The sequence below is a fragment of the Tyto alba genome, unplaced genomic scaffold (genome assembly GCF_018691265.1).
Source record: "Tyto alba isolate M040663 unplaced genomic scaffold, T.alba_DEE_v4.0 Super-Scaffold_36, whole genome shotgun sequence".
NCBI lineage: Eukaryota > Metazoa > Chordata > Aves > Strigiformes > Tytonidae > Tyto > Tyto alba.
In genome coordinates this window covers 275796-298270 of record NW_024881311.1, presented here as the reverse complement: position 1 = coordinate 298270, position 22475 = coordinate 275796, and the positions used below count along the sequence as shown (strand labels likewise).

At 45.7% G+C, this 22475-nt stretch overlaps 1 protein-coding gene across 1 annotated transcript; it reads right to left on the bottom strand.

The window, feature by feature from the left end:
- Nucleotides 1-1216: 1216 nt before the first annotated feature.
- LOC122154273 (electroneutral sodium bicarbonate exchanger 1-like) lies at nucleotides 1217-9439 on the bottom strand. Its single transcript, XM_042801622.1, has 8 exons — nucleotides 9365-9439; nucleotides 4237-4453; nucleotides 3416-3550; nucleotides 2801-2936; nucleotides 2426-2586; nucleotides 1865-2053; nucleotides 1517-1602; nucleotides 1217-1384 (listed from the first exon to the last, which is right to left on the bottom strand). Exons 1-8 carry the CDS (start codon nucleotides 9437-9439, stop codon nucleotides 1217-1219), a joined length of 1167 nt encoding a protein of 388 aa, XP_042657556.1.
- Nucleotides 9440-22475: the final 13036 nt, after the last annotated feature.

The window sequence follows — 22475 nt, the reverse complement described above, 5'->3', positions numbered from 1 at the left end:
TTTGCTCTCAAGGGCGCGTGACGGGGCTCAAGGCCTGAGTAACAAGCGCTGCTCTGTCTCCCCTGAGCCTTGCGGTGTCAGCTCCTTACCTGGTGTTGGCAACCTCTACGCAAAAGGCTTTCTTGTCTTCTGCTGCAAGAAGGAAGCCTTCGGTTGTGTCGTGGTTTGAGCTCAGAGGGCACAACTGAGCAGCTGCTCTCACTCCCCCTCTGCCTCCCCCACCCCCCCAAGGCACTGAGAAGGAGGAAATAAGCCAGGCTTGGGATTCGAGATAGGACAGGCAGGGGTAAATCACCCATTATAATCACAGGCCAAAGGCAAGACTCATTAAGGGAAGAAAAATAGAACATAGATTTATTACAGACACTAGCAACAACCACACTAAACCGAGTAGGAGAGTGAGAAGCATCACCATATGTAGAAAAACACCTTCGCCCCACCCACCCACCCCTCCCTTCTTCCCGGGCTCAGCTCCGCTCCGGATATCTGTACGTCCTCCCCGCAGCGGCACAGGGGCAGGGAATGGGGGGTTCAGTCAGGGCTGCCACTTCTGTCTTCGGGGGTGGGGGTTGAACTTCTGGAACTTCTCCCCCCTGCTCCAGCGTGGTCCCCCTCTCACAGGAGACAGTCCTCCACAAAGTTTCTCTGACGTGAGTCCCTCCCACGGGCTGCAGGTCACGCAAATCCTCTTCCTCACTATTACAGAGACAGGGAGAGGTGAAAAAAGCCAAAAAGGACCCAGAGATATCTCTGATCTTGTCGCACCTCATCTGTCATGATAGTAGCCATTGACCTGCCAATCTCATGGTACTGCTGGCCTTTTCCTTCTGGTCCAAGCAAAATAAATAGGAACCTGGGCAAGGAAAACAAAATGAGAGAGAAAAACATGCCCTTGCTCAAAGGGCACCCAAGGAAATCCCCGGGAGCTCCCAGCCCAGAACACAGCTCTAGCGGGGACACATAGGCTTACTGAACTCTGTGGTGAATTTGAAACTCATCAAAACCAACCACGAATTGAATTTTTGGGCCAACTTTCATTAAAATTGGCCAACGGGTTTAAAAGATAGAGCAGGGAAGGGAGAAACGATGGCAAGGGTATGTGAGTGGGAGAAACGTGCTTGCTCTCGCTGGCTGCATTCCCTTGGGACGCCAAACCGATGCATGCAATTTGGTGTTGTTTAGTTGGATTTTCTTTTAAATGAAAAGTTTGTGCTTCTTATCTGGAGCTTATCGGGATGGGAACTTCCATCATGCTCGAAAGGAGGGCAGCTGGGGTCAGGCGGACAAATGCCACGAAGGGCTGCTGAAGGAAATCCAGCTCTCCTACGAGCACGTCAGATGCTTCAGCCCTGGTGGGAATTTTCTTCATGAAGTGCAGCTCCGCCTGGGCACGACAAGTGATTTTCAGGCAATTACTCCAAAAGCAAAGCCCACAGCACTCTGCAGCATGCTCTCCAGCCAAGTTTGCAAGAGCAAATCTGGCCCTAAAGGCATAAGAAAGCTATGAGTGTCTCACCTTGCTTAAATCCATTGAGCTGGTCTCACGGTTCACCCCGTTTTTATCTCCTGCAGTGGTGGCAGGATGAGGGGTGAGTGTTTGGGCTGGTGGGAAAAAGAAAGACACACAGAAAAATGGAAAAAGAGCAATTGGGATGCCTCTCTTTTGCCAGGAATAGCCTAATGAGGACAAAGCCCAATAAAAACCCCTCACCTGGGCCCAAAGCCCAACAAAAACCCCTCACCTGTGGCCAAAGCCCAGGAAAAACCCCTCACCTGTGGCCAAAGCCCAGGAAAAACCCCTCACCTGTGGCCAAATCCCAGGAAAAACCCTCACCTGGGCCCAAAGACCTGCAAAACCCCTCACCTGGCTTGTCAAGGGGGTGCAGGTCTGGTTGCTTCTCACTCCCATCACCAAACAAGTGGAGAATGGGGAAAATGTTGCTTCTTTCCTTCTCATTCTGATGGTGATGCTTCTTCAAGAGGACTTCTCGAATTTTCACCCGTGTGCACTCATCAAACTCCTTGGACTGTTCTTGCTGGCCCAGGATCATATCTGGGGACGGCAAAGGGAAATTAAGCCATTGGAGCAGAAACCCCATCAAGTCCCGACCCCCAGAGCCCCTGGGGAAGGCTGTGGCCACACAGGCCACCCTAATGCAGGCTCAGCCTTGCTTAGCAAGACGTTTTATCACAATTCAGCCTTTGGAGGGAAAGCAAGAATTTTCTTTTGCTAATAAACACCATCTAAGTGCTCATTTATTACTCTCACGTAATTATTTCCCATTCTAAATAATGTAATTTTCTTGCCCAATGTGGCCTTTCGGTCTGACTCTACACATTTAACCAAACTGGAAGCAATCTACAGCGCAGAGTTTCCCAGAGTTTCCCTGGCTGATCAACTGCCATTTGCCAGCGCCCACAATACCTGCAATCTCTTCGATGTTGTTGGCAGAAACGTCCAGCAGCACTGTGCCATTGAGGATGCAGCTCCTCAGCTCAAAGAGGCTGTGCAGGGACAGCGTGGCCACGTAGGGCTTGCTCCAGCGCTCGCCACCGTCTTCCATGTCCTCCTCAAACTTCAGCCACCTGCGGGCATCGGGCACCATCAGCCCCATTGCGAGAAAACAGCCCCAGCTCCGCAGCCCCTTGGGTAGAGCTGTGGGGTGGCAAGAGGAGAAGGCTCCACGCAGCAGCACCTGCAGCTGCAAAAGCCTCGCCTGCCGGGGAGCAGACAGCAGAGCCCGCGGGTGCTGTTGGCACAGGGTCTCCTCTCCTACCGCAGTCAGCAGCAGAGATTTACCTTGCCCTTTCCTTCCACTCAGCATCTTCACCCTCTTTCACGCAGATCTCATCCAGCTCAGTGAACAAATCATGGGGGATGTGCTGCTCATCTTCCTCGGTCCCGAGGATGAACTGCACCCGCTGGGATGGGGTGTCTGGGGGCAGAAGAAAAAAGCCCCATCCTGTTACCGTGCTTGAATATGGCCCGTCACGCTCACATGCAAAGTGGACATGGGTTCAGCCATAAATATCTGGCTGTCCCCTCTCCCCCGGCTCTGTCCAGGCTTGCGCAGAGCCACCAAGTAGAAAAAGCATCAGTTCCACCTCTGCAAAAGGATGGGCAGCTTTTCTTCCCCACATTTCCATTTTTAAAGCCAGGATCCCTCGAAGGAAGGTGACCCTAAATCCATTATGCATTTAACTACCTTAAAGAAAACAAACAAACAAACAAACAAACAAACAAACAAAAAAAAAAACCTGGGAAAAGTTTGGAAAAAGGAGGTCTTGCTAAATAATGTCACTTTTCCTCGGAAGAGCGGCAAGTCACTCCAGCTAGTCACGTGGACCTGTGTGCAGAAGACCCCATTGCCTACATAGCCCTGAGGAGTTTAGTGAAAACTGTGGTGGGACTTACAGTGGTAGCCCTGCTCCACTGGGGCAGAGTCCTTCTCCTGGTCACCTTCCTGATGCTTCTGGCTGCGGGGTCGGTGGTGCCGGTGGCTCTGCCTCACTGGTGGCATCCACATGCCCACAGACATGTTCCGGTGGCCTGTGGAAAAGCAGCATTTGCAGCATTCTTGGTATCGTGGGTATGGTTCATGCAGAGGCCACGGCTAAATCAGTGCAGCCGTCCCAGAAGGAAACACCCATTTCTCTTAATTTTGTTTTCACTGGATCATCACAGACCTCTCCTTTTTTTCCAAGCCTGTTTTACTCGAGCTTTGCAACAACAGAGAAATAACAAGTGATGGCTCCTGGTCATCGGAAAGTGCCCTGAATTATCGAACCTCTTCCCAAATTCCAGATTTGGCTCGACAACACTCAGACTTGCTCATTGAGCAGTGACAGAAGGTATTTATTTATAAATTCTTTGTATGGCAGAAGGTGAGAAGATCAAATCAGTCCCATGATAAATCACAGCCCCATGCCTGCAGCTGTCAAATCAGTCTCCTGACCTCTCCAAGCCCAGGAGCAGCTGCTGTGGGAAAACAAACCACGGATTATCCAGCCCTGTGGCTAAAACTCACACCGTGGCCTCTGCAGGGGCTTTTCTCCTCCATTTGAGAAACTGTAATAGTAAACAATGTGCAAATAACTGTGCTGCTTCATTAAGAAGCACAGCACGTTTTCCTGCATGTGAGGGGACACTGAGCAAGGGACGTTGCAGGGTCTTTGTGCAGTGGGAAGAGGCGCTGGGCTGGTGGCCCCTCTCTGAGCATCTCAGCAGAGACTCACCTTCCAACTCCTCCATCTCATAGTGAATCCTGACAACACTGCTCACTCCTCCCCGGTCAATTACCGCCTCTTCGTCATGTCTCTGTTCAGCAACGAGAAGAAGGGAAAAGTTGGAGATGGGTGTGTAGAGCTCCCTTATGTCCCCCCAGCCATCACCCACCCCTGCCTCCACATCAGTCCACGAGGCCTCTGGGTGCCTCCTCCTCCAGGCACGGCCCTAAAAACACAGACTTGGAGGAGCTTTTTCTTCCCATACCCAAATAAAACAGCACGTGGCATCACCTAGATTGTATACAATGTGAGTTGGGAAGTTACTTACTACAGGGGGAGAGGCCTGAGGGTTTCACACTAGAAAAACAAACCTCCTGCCTCGTTCTTGCAGTTCCTTTTTTTAAAAAAAACAAACAAACAAACAAAAAACCAAAGGGATTTCCAAAGTGGGCGAAACCCCCCCAAACTCTGCACTTTTTCTCACAGCCTTTATCGAAAGGCAATAGCTGCAGGAATCACCAGATGGCACTTGGCCCCAGGACATGGCCACCAACAACCTCCACAGGCCCTGAGGAACCTGCAAGGGTGAAGCTTCATCTTCAGCCCAACGAGGCTCAGGCTTCCCTTGCTGCGAGTGCACTTTCCACCAAAACCACGGGTTTTATCCTTGCAAAAGCCAAAGACTGAGAGCCAATGCTCTCCTTGCCTGAAATACCACTGCTCTCACTGCCTGAAGAGCAGCTGTGTCTTAAAAGCCAAAGGAGAACTACAGGAGCAAACAGAAATAACTCTTTTTGCTGCTCTTTACCCCTTGACACCTGGGCTGGGGAAGGGGATGAGCAGGATTACTGTGTTCAAAGCAATAAAACCCCAGCCACGTCTCACACTTGAGTCACAGCTGCGGCTTTGAAAGGGCCTCCTGGAGAACTTGGTGCATTTTTTCCCCTCTTTAGGCTACCCTTCTAATCACTATGCGTGTCTTAAATAGAAAGAAAATACATCGCTGCCGCTTGGCTTCTCCTTCCTTGCCTCCATGGACAGTAACTAATCTGAGAAAACCAAAATCTGTTCACCCATACAAAGAAAAACTCTGCAATGCTCAAACACCCTTTAGTTTTCATCACTGTTCAAATTATTTCTCTACTAAAGGCACAAAGTGGAAAGCTTGGGACTACTGAATTGCTGAGGTTCATCTCTGAAGCCTGTTGCTGTCATTACAGCAACCAAACACTATTCAAACAAAGAAAACATTTTCTTGATTTCTGAAACTGAAGGTTGAAGAAGAGCAAAATACCAAGAGACCTGGGGGAACCTGCATGGCTGCTGGTGAAATTCAAGGAGCAAGAGCTACACTGTGCACCAAGCAACCAAAGCTGTAATTTTCAAGTAAAACCTCAAACGCTGCGCAGGCACGTGCTGCCTGTTGTACTAACAATGATGCATTAACTCTGAAGAGTTAAGAGAATAAACAGTAGTTTATGATTTAAGTTGCAAATGCTAACACAAAATCAGCACGCTTCTTATCCCCCAAACTCCTGCTTCGACTGAATACCGTAGGCGCACAGTAGGTGATTTATTGTGGGACGAGACCATCACTGGAGGCAATAAAGGCAGTGAAGCACGACAGAAAGGGCTGGTCTGGCGAACGCCCGTAAAAGCCCTGAGGGAGATGCCAGCAGAACAGAAAGTAGCTGCTGCTGCCATGGCGGCTGTCGGCGCTGTACCATCCCCGCCGGTCCCTGCCGAAACCAACCGCCCGTCCCGATCAGCCACCTTCTTCGGGGTTAATCAGCAGCTCCGCTCTATTAAGGGCACGGCACCAAGTGTTCCTGTTTGCTCCTCCGCGCAAGAAGCGGCAGAGAAATCAGGCGGCGCGGGGGGACAGGGGGGAGCGGCTGCCGCCCGAACCTCTGCCCCCCCCCCCCCCCCCTTCGGATGGTTCCGCCCCTGACGGCGCGTCAGCGTCTGAGTCGGAGAGAAAAACGGCGGCTGTGTCCGAATTAAAGCACCAGGGTCACACACCGGTAAGGGACAGGGACAGAGTCCGGGAGCTTGACAGAAAATTACAGAAGTTGAGCTCCAGAACAGAACTCTGCATTTACAATGACAAGAAGAGGAAGCGCTGCCGGCAGCCCCCCCACACCCACTCCCGTCACCCTCACCAGAACCAGCTCCGCTTTTAGCTCAGCCCCGATGGAGTGGGGGGATTCGGGGTGCCTTGTTAGAAGGGGACTGGCATGCTGCTGGGGCGTTGGCCTGCCCGCTAGTGACAACGGATGGGGGACACCCGGGAACACAACCCCACAAGATTCTCCTCGGGGGGTCTGGAGACTCCTTACGAACTTTAGAACTCTGAACTGCCATCTGGGTGTTTCAACATCAACACTGGTATCAAGAACTTGTTCATGTAGTATCAGATTCATTGTATGTTGTGGGTTCAGTGCAATGTTTAGAACATAGCATGGTGAAACCTGTATTACATTCTGTATTGCATACTCTGTTGTTACAATTGCTGACACTTTTAAAACTGTAAGGGTGGTTTTCTTGCTACATAAGACTACATAAGATTGGAACATGGACTGACAGACTGGTTACGAGACTCTGGAATTTGGAAAATGGACTGATGATGGTTGAAAATCTACAAAACTTGGAAATTACTGGCTGGCTGAAAGCTTTGTTGATGCATAGACTGGCAATGCTGATTATCATTATGATTGTCATGATGGTATTGGGGTCTGTGTGGAAATGCTTTATGAATGCTATGATTCAAACGTTAAAAGGGGTCTGGATTGTCCAAAAAGAAAAAGGGAGAAAACCTGGTAGGAATTTTTTTTGCGGGGGAATCAGGGTCATGCACTGATCCTACAGGGTTTGGACAATCCAGGCTGGGTCTCTGAGCAGAAAACTGCCCCGTGGTAATCCTGCCCTTGAGGTCACCTGGAAGGGCAAGAATGAGGAAGTCAATCTAGTGCTTCCTCCCTGTTTGAATGCCTGGATGCACTAACCACAAAGTAGATTTAGTTTGTTCACGCGTGCTAACGATGCAGACCTATCACAGCACTTCTGGGTGCGTGATAAGTGCCTTTAGCCAATAGATTGTAAGCCTGCATGCTTAAGTTGTGCCTTGTCATGTATTAAGAAAATCTTTGAACGAACGTTGGGGCAGGCTCTGCTCGTACAAAAAGAAAAAGGGGGAATTGTTGAATGGCTCAGAGACAAGGGTCCTGAGCCCACCGAGCAGTTGTACGATCAGAGCCTGTTCTAGGGGCTGATGCTGCCTCGCTGATGCTGGGCCTCACTAGGGTTTGCCTGCAGCTGCTCGCAGCTGCTGATACATGAGGAATGTCAAGGACGCTTCAGCCCTGTGTACCGTGGTGTGTCGAAAACAGGTTGAGAGGAATTGGGAATAGTGGTCTGAGAAACCTAGTGTTATGGCAACGATGGTCTGAGAAACATTGTGTTACGGTACTGTTGTGTATCGAAAACAAGTCAAGAGGAATTAGAAATAGTAACATGAGAAACTTAGTGTTATGAGCAGCTTGTGCTGTTAGCTGACTGCAAGTAGGTGGACCGTGCGAATACGACCTTTAGAGCTTAAGCCAATCAGCTAGTGAATAGTAGGCATAACAATTAGTGTTGTCTGTATAAATATATGTACCCTGACCAATAAACACACACACGTAGATTGATGCTCTATCACCCACACTGAACCCGTCTCGGCGTGTCGTTCGTCTGCGGCTCCGCACTTTACCTGCTTCTGTCCTTCTCTGTTACGAAGGGCTTTCATCTGCAGTGAGGGCAACACAAGGAACGGCTCCCTTGCAGGCTGTGGTATCTGCTATCACTGAAACCTCTCACAAGTGTCCTTTATAAAACTGGAAAGAAAGCCAAGGCAGTTCATAATATATAGAGAATAGCAAAGCCCTTACCTAAATGAATGAATGAGTGAATGTCTTGTTACGGTAAATACAAACTACTTGAATACTGGATGCTTGCCCTGAACGCAACTCCAATAGAAACATTTGATTTTACTGCTAACAGTACTTATCTCAAAAAATCAAAAGGCAGCTAGCATTGTTGGAAACTGGAACCTTACAGATGTCTAAATATACTGCCTTATGGTAACTGCAGAACCAAGATTATTATTTTTTTTCCTTTTTCTGACTGCTTTTCAAGTTGTGAGTGGGCGTATCTTAATTAATCCAATAATGATTTTTGAGATAGTGATTGATGCAGTTTAAACCTGGCCGGCAGCCAAGCACCACACAGCTGCTCACTCACCCTCCCCTCCCTCGGGGGTGAGGGAGAGAAATGGCAGGGTAAAGATAAAGAGACTTGTAGGTTGAGATAAAAACAGTGTAATTTTTTTTTTTTTTTTCAGTAAAATACAAAGGGGTAATGCACAATGTGATTGCTCACCACCTGCCCACTGATGCCCAGCCCATTCCTGGCCAGTGATCCCTGAGAAGTGAAGATCCCAAAACTGCAACCCCAGAAGCGAGAGCCCTCCCTTCCCGACCACCCCTCCTCTATACACCGAGCACGACATTACATGATGGGGATTATTTCACTGGCTAATTTGTGTCCAGTGCTCTTGCTCTGCTCCCTCCCAGCTTCTTGTGCACCCACGCACAGGCAGGACATGGGGAGTTGGAGAGTCTTTGAGCTCTCAGCAACAACTGAAAAACATCAGTGTATTAGCAAGATTCTTCTCCTACCACACCCATTACTGAATCCAAAGCACAGCACTACTCCAGCTGCTAAGAAGGAAAATAAACTCTATCCCAGCCAAAACCAGGACAGTATCCACCCCTGATTCCATCCCATTTATGTTATGCTCAGGTTCCATGTTTCCCAGTACGTTCTGAGGAATCACCATCCCATTTCCTGTTTTTTTAGGTATACACACAGATATCATTCCCTTAGGCTCTAGGCCATCCCTCCAACATGTATAGTGAGTTCATATAGTCCGTAAGTTTGGGGTCCACTGTCATGACAGTCTTTTAAGTCAGGCGGGGTGATGTGGCGTTGGTTCGGTGGGTGGAGCGGGTGGTCTTGGGCACAGCAGGAGGAGGGCACGTAGCCTCTGCTACATCTGGAGCTCATAGCGGCTGTATCTGGTGTGGTCCATGCTTACAGATTGCGGGCTGAAGATGTTGATCTCAAGGAAGTTGCTGGGCACCAATTCAGTCCTGAATCTATCAAAGTTCATTTCTCATTAACCTGGGTGATTCTTAATCTGATGTCGTTAGTATAATATGTACCAACCGTAGTGATGACCATCTTCAACAACAGGGTTATTTAGCAATTAACATCATACAGTTCAATTCATCAGCTATTTTTACCCAAAACCAAATCCCCTTGAGGCACACATTTGAATTCCCCGTCCTTCTGCATTACCCACGAACTGCACCCTGGTCCTTGGGCAAAAATAATCCCACGCATGAGTTTACCTTTACCAGAGGCAGGAATAACCCAGACTGCCTCCCCCCGCATAATTTTAATGTGCCCTATGGGGACTTTATCTCCATCTACAGTACGTAGAAGGTTTGACTGGGCAGGGCCATCCTGGTTGGCAGATTCTCTAGTATCTAAAATCCTGTTCACCTAAGGCCTCTGATTTTGGTGCACTAAAATGCCAAATGTTTAGTCTAATGACTTTTACTTGTACACGGAATCACTAGGCGTTCCTCCACAGTAACTGAATTACTGAATTCTAGTTATCTTGAAAGAAACGCTATGGGTTCAGCTTGTGTTCTCGTTCCACTGCTAAAAAAAAAATTGAAACTAAGCAAAACAATTCAACAAAAAGCTGTGTAAACCACATCCTGTCGATGTTCCCCACCCTGCAGCCCTTTACTCAGCAGCCTTTTCACTTGTGTGATGAAAGGCACACGCAGACCCACAGAACACATGGTGGGAGAGCACACTCACCAAAAAATACTTACATATCCCACCGGAGTATCTTGAATACCGACTTTCTGAAAAAGGAGAACATTTTGTATCCTTTGCCTAATCACCACCGGTAGAATGTTTTAGGTGACATGAACATGTTTGAATGGCTCAAACACATTCAGTGCCACTGCAGGCAGGACACCTCACCATCTACTGAGGGCCTCTGCGGCCCTGGGAGGGCAAGAAGCCGGAAAGGCTGGCGGCACTGAAGGCTCATTTCACTGTCATTAGACCCTGAAAGCAGTCAGCTTTCCCAGGGAAATAAAATGACTTCTCTTGCATTTAATATTTGAAATGTGATTTAAATGTTCATAATTAATGTCAGAATACTTTTAATTTCTATCAGTGAAAGCATATGCTGCAGTCTATTCCATTTCCAGTGGGAAGGAAACTGTGGGCGCTGTAGTCTTTTGTTATTAAAGCATTACAGTAGCAGTGTGAGTCAGCAGAAATGTGAATTTGTCACAATTTCCTTGTCGGATAATATTTACAGTGTTTCAGAGTGTATGTATGTGATCAGCATTTTGTACCCACTTGGAAATTGTATCTGGACATCTCCTTTCACGGTTTGAGTTCACACAGGCCTGGTTCCTTCAGTGCTGGTGAGGTATGAAGCCTAATCCAGCTGCAGCACACTGCTAGTGTCACGGGTCTGTCCCATTTACTGTTCACAGTCACACCAGCAACTTCTGCAATGTTTGTTCTTTATGATAGCTATGCCATTGCAATTCAGAGTATAAGAAAGCCTTTGGGCAAGCCAAGAGTGCCAAGATCTTTAGTTTATGATGGTCATCATTGTTTCTCAAAAAACATTGAGACATATCAAAGCAATATCCTAGAAAAGTAGTACACGGGAGGAAGGAAGGTGAAGGAAGACACATGGTTAAAGAAAGTCACAAAGAGCTGGGGCAAACGTCCACACTACATCATGCATTGGCTTTCCCCTGCTCCCTCCCTTTTCTGAAATCCAATGGAGCTGAAAACAGTACACACATCCACCAGAAGAACAGAAAAGTTGACACAAGAAAAACAGAATAAAGTAAAAAAAGCGCTGCACAGATAAGGCCACCAGAAAATAATTATCTAAAAGTCCCACAGCTTTTAGAAACACTTAGCAATTTTAATATATCATAAAAGAAACTGGCAAAAAAACAATTCAAAGAGCATAAAAGAAAAAAGAACTGCTCATCTAGCACTATCACAAAAAATGAAACAAAAATGTTCCCGCTAACAGCCCAATTTGCCGCTTCCCGCCCCCCCGCCCCCAGGAGACACCCCCCCCCCGCCCAAGGGGCTCGCTCCCCTCACCGCCACCCGCCGCCCCGCCCCGCCCCGCCCCGCCCCGCTCTCTCCCGCGCACCGCGCCTGCGCCGGAGGGGCCAGAGCCGGCGCGCGACCGCCGGGCTGCAGGGCCGCGATCGGCGCGCAGAGCGCCCGGCGGCACCGCGCACGGGGGGGGGGCGGCGGCGGCGGCGGCGGCGGCGGCGGCGGCTCCTGACCGGGAGGAAGCGACGGGCGAGGCGGCGCCGCTCCGCAAGCACCGCCGCGTCACGGTGCCGGTAACCGCGGAGGCAGCAGCGATCGCTGCAGAGGGCGCCCCCACCGCGCCTGCGCGGCCCCGGGGCTGCAGGACCGCATTTTCGGGGAGCAGCCGGGAGCCCGCAGGAAAACACACAAAACCGGCACCAAAACTGCACCTCGAGCCGCGCTGCGGGGTCCGCGGCGGTAGAGAGGGCTGCGCCGGGCCACGCACCACAGAGAGCAGCGCAGCTGTGCGGCGGCCGGGCGCGCGAAAACTACAGCTCCCGGCATGCCCTGGGGCAAGCACAGCATGGCGCCCGCCGTCCAGTGCCGGCAGACTACAGCTCCCGGCATGCCCTGGGGCAAGCACAGCATGGTGCCCGCCGTCCAGTGCCGGCAGACTACAGCTCCCGGCATGCCCTGGGGCAAGCACAGCATGGCGCCCGCCGTCCAGGGCCGGCAGACTACAGCTCCCGGCATGCCCCGGGAGGCAGCTCGCCCTGCGCTCTCCCCCTGCCGGGACACGGGGCAGAACTCTCCCAGAGCTCCGAGGGTGCCACCGGGGGTGCCACGGCCAGGCGATCCGTAAGGCTTCAGGTAGTTGTTGCATAATTTTTGAAATGAAATGTGTTCCTCTGTCCAAGTCTGTTCTTTCTATTAATCCATATCTGGGATAATGTTTTCCAATAACACCTTGGATACCATGGTTGCCGTTGCCCTTGGTGTGGGGGATTGCTTCCACCCAGTGAGTTAAGTGAGCCACTAATACCAACAAATACTTCCACCCTTGTATTCGAGGTAGCTCTGTTAAGTCTACCTGGAGGCTTTGTATGGCTAGCTCCTGTTCCCCAGCCACCTTTTTCTCATTACCTTTTTGTTCACTTTTTGACAAATCAGACATCGATCAACTAGTTGTTTAGCCTCCGTATATATTCCTATACACCCATATTGTCTAAGAAAATGATCACAAAGTGATTGCGTTCCCCAATGTATTTTCTGATGTATTAATGACAGAATTTCTCATGATAATGTTTTATTTAACATCTACCTTCCATCTGGTAAAGTCCATTTTCCTTCTGGATCTTTTTCCCCACTATTTCTAAGTATAACCTTCTCTTGTTCTGTGAAATTTGGGGCTAAATTCTCATAATCCCCCGTTGTTATTACCAATAAAACTACTGATGATAATTCTGTAGCTGCTTCTCTGGCTACTTAATGTGCTAAATTATTCCCCCTTATTTCCATCGATGCTCCCCTCTGATGTCCTTTCACATGCACAACTGCAATTTCTGTAGGGAGCTTCAGGGCTTCTAAAACTTCTCTGATCAGCTGCTCGTGTACTAGCTCCTTCCCTTTTGTATTTATAAGCCCTCTTCCTTCCCATATTTTTCCAAATGTGTGGACCACTCCAAATGCATACTTCGAGTCTGTGTACACTGTCCCTTTCTTATCTCTCAAATATACCAATGTCTGTTTTAGGGCATAGAGTTCACAGGCTTGTGCTGACCACCCAGCAGGTAATTTCCCCTTTTCAAACACTTCCATCTTCTGCCCCTCGATAATTGCATAACCCAATATTCTTTTCCCTTCTAGGCATCGAGAGGACCCATCAATAAATAGTTTTTCCCTATAAGGCAAAGGTTCATCTAACAGATCTTCTCTTATTTTCATTTGATAACTTATAAAATCCAAACACTTATGCTCTGGTTCCTGAATATCCTCCCCGATTCTCCTCCCATAATTCTAGTAATTTAACCACCAGTTTTCCTTCATCCAGCACCACACCTATTCCTAATTGCACTTGTAAATCTCTACCTAGCAAATTACATCCTACCCCTGACATTAACAACAGATCATTAACAGCATACCGATCTTCCCCTTGTATTAACACATTCTTTATAACTGGGACTGAAAACCCTTTGCCTTTGGCCCCTACAGCCCAGGCTGTATCTTTTACATAATCTTCCTCCTGGGGACTTAATTTCAAATTTATCAAGGGCTCTTCTGTTGGTATACCCCCCAGGAGGTAGAGCTCCTGACACCCCTAATGATTACCACCCTCATCCTGTTGGGTTAAATAATTATGTACTGGATGGTAATGCATAATCAGCTGATGTATATGAGCTAGTTTGCTGCTGCTGAGAGCAATTTCCCTGAAATTATGTGTGAGAAGGTACAATTAGAGAGGGGGAAACCAGGGAGAAAGCTCTCTGAAGTCCTCTTGGTATACAGAAGGAGCTTGCTATTTCACCTCCTGTTTAGGTTTTAGTCTAGGAAGGACGTTCAGCTTGTCACTCAACAACTTGTCAGCAATGTGTCTTATGACTAGAGACTTTGCAGTCTTTAAAATTCATGGTGATACTTTGCTGGACGTGTCTGGGAACCGCCTGTTTTTTGGCTCTCAGTATGTTACTTGAAACTTCTCCTTGAATTCCAGTGTCTGCAAGCTGCTTGCTCTTAGGAGGTTGCTCCTGTGATAGGAATTGCTAACGTTCAAAAGAACTGAATGGTGCTCGAGTCACCCTGGCCCTGGAGTGTAACTGCAGTAATTGAAGCGTTTGAACTCCTTAAACAACTGAGAGGGGAAGTCAGGTTTCTTGGAGTGAGTGTGAGTGCTGAACAAGGCAGCTGCTTGTGTTGAGTGCTTAGGGGGGATTTAGAATGACAGTGTATCTCCGGCGATGTTTTCAAGCCCTGCCACTACCCACAGCTTAACTGTCCCTTATATCCAGTGCTAAGCAGGATATAAGAAGGTTGTGAACTGTTCAGCCTGTGTCCTGGATACATAGGTGATTCAGCGTGGTTACATTTGGAAATACAGTTTTGTAACAGTTCAACATATAAAGACTGGAAGGGGGTGTGGGGAGGAGGGGAGCACCCAAACATCCTTTGTTTTGCAACAGCTGCAGAAGTGACAGTCCTGCAACTGTCATCCTAAAAGCTGAGTATATTAAAAGGCACATATAAGTTTTTACTACATCTTTGAAAAACCTTACAGTTCATGAAAATCAAGGTGTCCGGGGTTTTGTGTACTGGAGGTAGGTAATACTGTTTTAATTGCTTCAAGTAGAATTCATAAGCTAGAATGGTACAAATCAAGGTTTTGATGGTAAGAATGGTTGCTGAGGGTTTTATGGCTTGTGCTATGATTGTGTTTCTGTGTATGAATGAGGTTGAAGGGCTGGAAATATATTTAAGTAGAGAAATGAGCAACAGGGAGCCACAGACTTTTTTTTTTTTTTTCCTAGATTAAAACCAGGGTTGAGGGTTTGCTTAAACTCAGCTGGTGAACTAGCAAGTGTAAATGTTTGGTTGGCTTCTTTACAGACTGACCTTAGCCATCAAGACAGTGTGAGCCAAGGGAGCAGTCCCTGGGTTAGGTGCTGGAAAGCACCTCTGACATTTAGCACTGAATCAATGAAGCATTTCCGAGAGCTGGGGAAAGTTACTGGGTCTCCAGTTCTTCTTCCCTCTTTGGTGTAAGGAAATGCTTGGTTTCTGCTATCATGGTCCTTTTCCTCCTGGCTATTTTTATTGCCACCCCCTCTCCCTCCCTGTGCCATTCACCTTCTACCTGATAAACGGGTTATACCAGCTGGGCAGGAAGTAGCTGACTTTTGCAGTATTTCTGTCAATTTAAGTCATGCCGGCTGTGAATGTGATGCTCTGTAAGCCTGGGGATGGCAAGTTTGTCATGTCTTCAGGAGTAACCTTCTGCTTGCCATGCCAGTAACTTTCTAGGAGCTTCTTTCCAGGCAAGGAATGAAATACCATTTTCTTAATTTGCTCTTTTCCTGATTTTTTTTTTTTAAGAGGTAGAAAAACAAACATTTAAAGGAAATCACTGTGTAGATATTTATAGCTTTTTTTTGCTACGTGTATCAGACTTTGTTTTTACAGTGAAGTGGACTGGTGGTAGTCCACTGCATGACCTAGTTGGCAAGCTGCTGTAACAGGGCTTTGGTGCTTCAGTCTTCTGTGAAGCTTTATGTATGTCATTTTGAATGTCTGATTATGTGCTGCAGTTTATCTCATCATGTCAAAAGTCAGCACTTTGCTATAATGCAGCAATGGGTAAACTAATCAGCTGACTTTTTTGGTTTTGACTTGAAGCTATCTGTCCTAATTGACAATTTAATTTAATTTAGGAAACAGCTAGTCCTGAAAATTGTCTCTCTCTGCTCTATTGACTAGGACTTTAATTCTTATGAGACTTCCACAAAGTAAGACTGGGGATGGGGTGGGAAGTCTGTTTTTGTTTCCCAGTGCTTGTAGAAGAAGGTTCAGGAACTGGACTAGGAATAGGCCATTTCAGAAAACAGATTTTCAGTACCACACTAGTCATAACTCTTTACATGTATGGGTTCTGTTTACTAAATTGTGGTTGAGTACGAGGTAGGAATTGCCATTTTACAATTTAGTTGTGGAGCTTGAAGGATTTCCCTAGGTTTTCAATCACTAGTTTTAAGCTGGATTATAGATAACCAAAACCTTCATGTATAGCACTGTGTATGGAGCTTTCAGGGTACAAAGAAGTTTGTACAAGTAACTGTGGCAACTCAAAACAGTCTGTGAGAGTTTTCATCTAACATTAGAGCTCATGTTTTTATTAAGGAAGTTGTTCACCTCCATGAACTTTGCTAGTTTGTATGGCTTTAAAATAGAAGCATTCTCTGTCAAAACAGTTTTTCAAAAAAATATTTGTGGAAGTTGTGACTTGGGGTACTGAATTAGGAAAATATATGTCCTGTGTGAATGAGTAAATTATTAAATGGCCAAAGAGGTTCTTTAGGGTATAATTTCTAAGCCCTTTGCAAAGGGACAGTCTTCCTTATGCTACAAGAGGATGAGATGGTGGAGGCAGCACCACTGTATTAATAGCAGTGGTCAGCTCTTAACTGCTGTCAAAGGAAGAGCACTGTGCTGTCTCAGTGAATGTTTCAGATGTAATCTCAAGTAACATGCTTCAGTTTTCCATACTGGGCAGGGATATTTGTGGGTGTGGAAAACATAGGCATGGTTGGTGTCAAAATAGGATATGGTGTGATAAGTGTAGTTGTTGTACCCTGTGTGGATCTGAAATGATGTGTGATCACTATAAGCTGTATAATAATTGGGATGAATGTTGGGATCAAATCGAGAATATGCAAGCATAAAATATAGACGAGCGTGCTTCTTGCTGGGAACAACGGAACCGCTTTTTAGAAACCCCGCCACTTTCAAAAGATCCAAGAGGAGAGAAACTCCGCCTTGAGCTGATGCAACCTCTGCTGAGAACAGCCCCCCGAAAGACAAAACCCCGCCACTTTCAAAAGATCCAAGAGGAGAACAGCGGGCCGAGAGGCAGAGGCCTCCAGACTTTCAAAGGACCCAAGAAGGGACGGCCGTGCACCCCAGCAACTCAAATGGTCCCATGGAGGAGGAGCAGGACGACTGTCTGGTAACGGGGGATTGGTCAAGACGCAGGTACAGGAGTACAAAAGCCACTGCTGTTAGAACTCGGGGTGCGTGTGGCAGAGCTGAGACTCCCCGCGCTGCTCTGCTTATTGCTCCTCACCCTAAATTGACTGAACCCAAATGAAATTGCATGCTTATTATGAAATTGGCCTTCAGTCAATTCTATCGTGGGGGTTTGCCGTATTTAGGATGCTGGTTATCCCAGTGTTGACCCGCTCTCTACAAGCAGTCTGGGTACTTTGCTTGTTAGCACTGAGGCAGTGACTCTTGCTGTCACATGTTGCTGCTCATCCTGAATTTTGAACACGGGGTCTATTCCTAAAAGTATAAATTTACTTAGGTAAGCAGTCTGTTTCTGCAAACAATTTACTTCTTTGTTTAAAAAATGAAACCACAAGTAGGATTCTGGAATTAAGATTGCCTCAAAGGCAAAGAATGCAATGGTCTTTTTACACGGTTGTGTTTAAACAGGCTTTTTCAGTGTCTTAAAAAAGAATATTTTGACCTATGAACAGCTTCGGAGACTTTGGGATATGTTAAATGGTACACTCTCAAAGGCCAGTTTGCTTCTAGTTTATTCTGCACTGGGACTGGGGGGAAACACATGTACTTCTGTGAGAGGTAGAAGTGTCCTTTGGAAGCATACCCCAGAATGGAATTACCCCATCTAGTGGAGGGGTTTGATTTAGCTGTTTTTCTGCCTAGCATTTATGAAATTTTAAATCATTGCATGTTTTATCAGTTCATACCCAGAGTTTCTCTTTTTTTTTTTTTTTTTTAATTCATTGCTTTTTGACACAATTCTCCTCTAAACTTTTGTATTCCTTCCTTTTTCGTGTACTAGCTGGTAGTTTGGTTTTGGATTTTTTTGGTTGTTTTTGTGTTTTTTTTGTTGTTGTTGTTTTGTTTTGTTTTGTTTTTTTCTGTGTTTTTTTTTTTTTTTATCTGTATCATTTACAAAGATTTTGCTAAGCTCCGTTCTTCCACTACCTGATAAATACACAGCAAAGAAATCACTGATTTGCTGTGCACTTGTCCATGGTTACTTTTTTTAACCTTTCAAATCAGTAACTCCATGATAAGCATAAGTGAAGCCTGAGTTCTGGCTTTGAAAACACTTTGGGATGCCCCTAGCTTCAGAGACGAAGCAAACATTGAAAATATATAGAGACAAACAATCTTACAGGTTTTTCAGACTTACTGTGATAGATATACACAATAAAACTGAAGCTTTGTTTTGTCTCTTCATGAATATGATCTAATACGTGTTTTTTGCAACTCATTTATGATAATCAAATACTTTCTTTTAATACATCGTGAACAGACTTGAAAAATAGGCCTTTACTTCTACATAAAGTATATTAGTTAAGAAAAGGAGTTTCTGGAAAATAAAACCACAGAAAATAGAATACACTCAAGTAGAACAGATTTAATAGTATTAGGCAAACTGTGCATTTCCATACTTGGTTTTGATTTTTCTAGTTTGATTTGATGAAAAGAGCTGTTGTCTTTGGAAACAATTGAAGTACAAACAAAGTTACAAAGCACTTTCCAGAAAAGTCCTAGTATTAACCAAGGTAAATTTTCAGAGGTCTCTGGCTTTTTTAAGGACTTCCTTTTCTGTGATGTTTTGTTATTCTTCTCTGTGTTTGTGTGGGTTGGTTGTGTTTTTTGGTTTTTTTTTTTTTTTAGAGGACAGTTAAGAAAAGAAAATACAAAAATACTTAAATGTTTTAATTACAGTTATCCTTCCAAGGTTGGCATGATCTAGTGTTGAAATGTTGTGGTCAACTGAAGCATGTGAATTTTGTTAGAACATCCTCCACCATCAGTAGCAGATAGATTAGCTTTGTTTTCTCCATCAGAGAGTTCTGATAGCAGGATTTTAGCATAACAACTGTTTTGTTTTTTTTTTTTTTTCAGCCTCCATGGTCTCCAGAGAGGCTTTACCTGGCATGCTCTGTAAATGTTTGGTTTTCTGGCAGAGTCATCTTGCCCTGTCTGACTAGTACTGCTCCCTTTGCTTGCCATTAGCTTGCCAGATACTGGCAGATTTGTCTTGTGTGGCAGTTGTTTGAAAACATACTTTTGGGGAGATTTTCCATTGCAAGAAGATGGTCTTGATGGCAAGACAGTCTGGTATAATTTCCAAATATAAATATATATGTTTTAACTGTGTATACAATAAACTTCCAGTTTTGGTGAAAAAGGAAAAAATAAAAGAGCAACCATGAAAGCAGAGTTGCTGTTGGTTAAAATAAAAGTTTTGAGCCTCAGGTGTGAGGTTCCTATGTGTTTAAGATACGAGAATTTCTCTCAGATAGGGTGTTATCAAAATGACAGTGAAAGTGCTCAACACTGACATACTGTAATGGTGACTATGCATTTTTTCATGCTATGATTGTAAGTTAGGCTAAGGATGGCAGTTTGGTTTTCTGTCTGCCTTCTTTACTGTCCATTAGTGAATAATGGGAGACAAAAGGGAAAACAATTTATAGTGAATACAATTGACTTCAGGTTCTGGTGCAGTTGAGTCATGCATTACTGTACTGAGTGGTTTGATTTTTTTCAGTTTTATTGAAAGATGGCTGTTTAGAGCATGTAGAAATTCCACCTGGGTGGCTTACAATAAATAAGGGATATACTTACTCACTTCTCCCTGAAATACATGCATCAGTTTAACTACCAGAATCTTAAATAAGATGCAAGAAGAGCTATGTGACAGTGCATGCAGAGTATTTGGTTAGTAGCATTTACTTTTTTTTTTTTTTAATTCCCTTTTTCCATTATTAGGTAGTTGATGGAGAGTAAATTTGATGATAGGTAGCTTTCTGCTGTGGTATGAAGCTCCCGATATTTGTGGGGAAATGAAAAAGGATTCCTCTAAGAGAGAAGACAAACAAGGGACGTGGGACCGGCACTGGCCTGATTTTGGTGAAGGGGATTTTTATTTATTTTCTTATCTTTTGATACAGATGGAATTTTGGGTTTCTCTTCCCCCAAAGCAGCAGATATAGGATCACAAAAGTAAATGAATGCCTAAAATGGGAATGAGACACTGCTTTCTGTAAGAACAGGAGCTGGTTTTGACTGTTCAGTAGATACAGATAGGTGAGATCAAGGTGGGGGGGGGGGGGGGGGGGGGAAAGGGCTTCGTTTGGTGTCCCTAGTGAAGAGTTTGGACAAGAAACTTCACAAGTATTTGATGTGCGATCTTCAGGGGCTGCGGGGAGGGAGGAAACCCCAAACCTGGCAGAGCAAAGAAAAGCCCAAATCTAGAAGTTTCTTCATCCACATGAGAACAACGGGGGTTGACGTTGTTTATAAAAGAGGATAGCAACATCTGGATTCTGTGATCCTAGCCATCATCCCTTTATGTTTCCTTGCAGAAGCCCTGAGGTCCAGTCACCTGTGCTAGCAGAACGGTATTAGGGTCGAGCATTAAGAGCACAGTACCAGAATTACTAATTCCCCTTTGCCCCTCCTGCAGGTCGCTACCTAACTTGGGTCAGTAGAATTTCCTCCGAATCCTGTGACAAGATCTGACCAGAATTATTGCTGGCTTGGAGAGGCTAAGCATCTTGCTGTTCTTCTAATGCATATCAATCAATTTAGTATTCAGGCAGATGGTGTCCTTACAAATCCTCTGTAGTCTAACAGACACTCCCAGTAATGCCTCACAGACACATGTGAATGAAATGGTGCCAGTTCATTTCTTTAGCCGTTGTTTTGAGCAAAAGAAAATTGCTTTGTGGCAGTGCTTGCCATGCTGTGCAGTACCTTTGTGGTTAGAGTATTTATCCAAGAAGTAGGAGTCTGGGTTCTGTGTTACTGTTATGTTTCAGCACATGCCAAAACTTACATGAAAGGTCAGTATCGGGGGTAGGTGGGTGGGGGTGGTATCCCCCACCCTTTGGCAGGAGCTTTGCTAGCGAGTGGCAAAGTTTCCTGGGGCTGAAAAGATGGATCAGCAGAGAAGGTGACTGGCTCCGTGACAAAGACTTCACCTGGGAGGGAGGCAAATACAAGTCCCATAAGGCATGTCTTTGCATTTCTGGGGAGAAAGGAAAAGGTGAACCCTGTATATATAACTTCTTGCAGTCCATTTAATAATGCTACCAACATGAAGATAAATTACAGTAACTGCAGCTTTCTGATTTGAACTTTACCAGTCTGGAGAAATTCCCTATGAAGAAGCTGCCGGTTTCCCCTGTGCAGGCGGGAGGATGGAGGGAGCAATGTTCCACAGACAGTGTGAAAAGGCAGGTGGAGGTTGCACAGAATCCAGCATATATTAACTTGAAGTTTCACTAGTAGTCAACGCTCCCTGCTCGGCTCTGTTCCCCTCCAACTTAAGGCCGTTTTTTTTTCTTTTTTTTTTGGAGGGGGGGGTGGGTTTTTTTGTTTGTTTTGTTTTTTTTGGTAAAATTGGTGGTGGTGGTCTTTTAAATGCAGATGAGCTGATGCTAATTTACCCACTGCTCTGCTACCACTGGCAGGGAAGTGGCATTAAATATGTTTTAAAAGTATGTTTAAATTGGGACTCATGCACCTTCTGCCTTTACCTTATCAACCCTTTATTCAAAATAAGCATAATAATAAAAGTTTTTTAAATAGTTTGGAAATGGCTATTTTGCATCACCTAGAAAAATTTTAAAGAGAGATTTTGGTACTTTCGTATGCATAAACGTTCCACCACAACTCTCTGGATTGCTGATATATGCATTTCTATCCTTTTTCTCCCTGCTCCTTCACACTGTTTGTTTTTTTGGTTTTTTTTTTTTTTTTTTTGCAGAGGTTCTTGTGCTTTTTCTTATCTTCTTGTCTTTCCCCCTTGATCTCAAGCATTTGCTCATTAGCACTTACTGAAATGCTTTGTGGGACATTTAGAGCAAAACAAATTAAGACCTTGCAGTTCCAGATAGTTCAGCTCTGCAGCTGGCTCCACTCGTACAGCAGTTCAGTGCACTGTGATATGTAGGCACTATTGGCACTGGCAGACTGTTCATCATCTGTCTGACAGGGGGTCAGCGCTGCGGGCAAAACAGCGCTTGGCTACTTGAATTCAAGAATCTAATATTTCCTGCTCAGTAAGACCTGCGACCAGGTCCGAATAATCCTGACTCTTTAATTTGTGAGATTGTCTGCATTGTGGGGGACACAGTTATTCTCTCGTAACTATTGATTTTCTTAAAGGAAGTCAAGGTAGTTTACACCTGAAGGGTACTTGGGCAAATCTAGGACACCTATTAACTCGAGTCAATCTGGAATCCTTGTGAAAAGCTGAGCTTTTGCTTCCTGGCTGCTGGGAAAAG

Bases quoted from the DNA above. Each gene is read 5' to 3' on its own strand.
- LOC122154273 (XM_042801622.1), bottom strand. From the start codon at position 9,439: ATGAACTTTGATAGATTCAGGACTGAATTGGTGCCCAGCAACTTCCTT. The intron at 3,551-4,236 runs GTGAGTCTCTGC...GCTTTTCCACAG, and splicing joins TGAGATGGAGGAGTTGGAAG to GCCACCGGAACATGTCTGTG. The intron at 2,937-3,415 runs GTAAGTCCCACC...TTCTGCCCCCAG, and splicing joins AGTGGAGCAGGGCTACCACT to ACACCCCATCCCAGCGGGTG.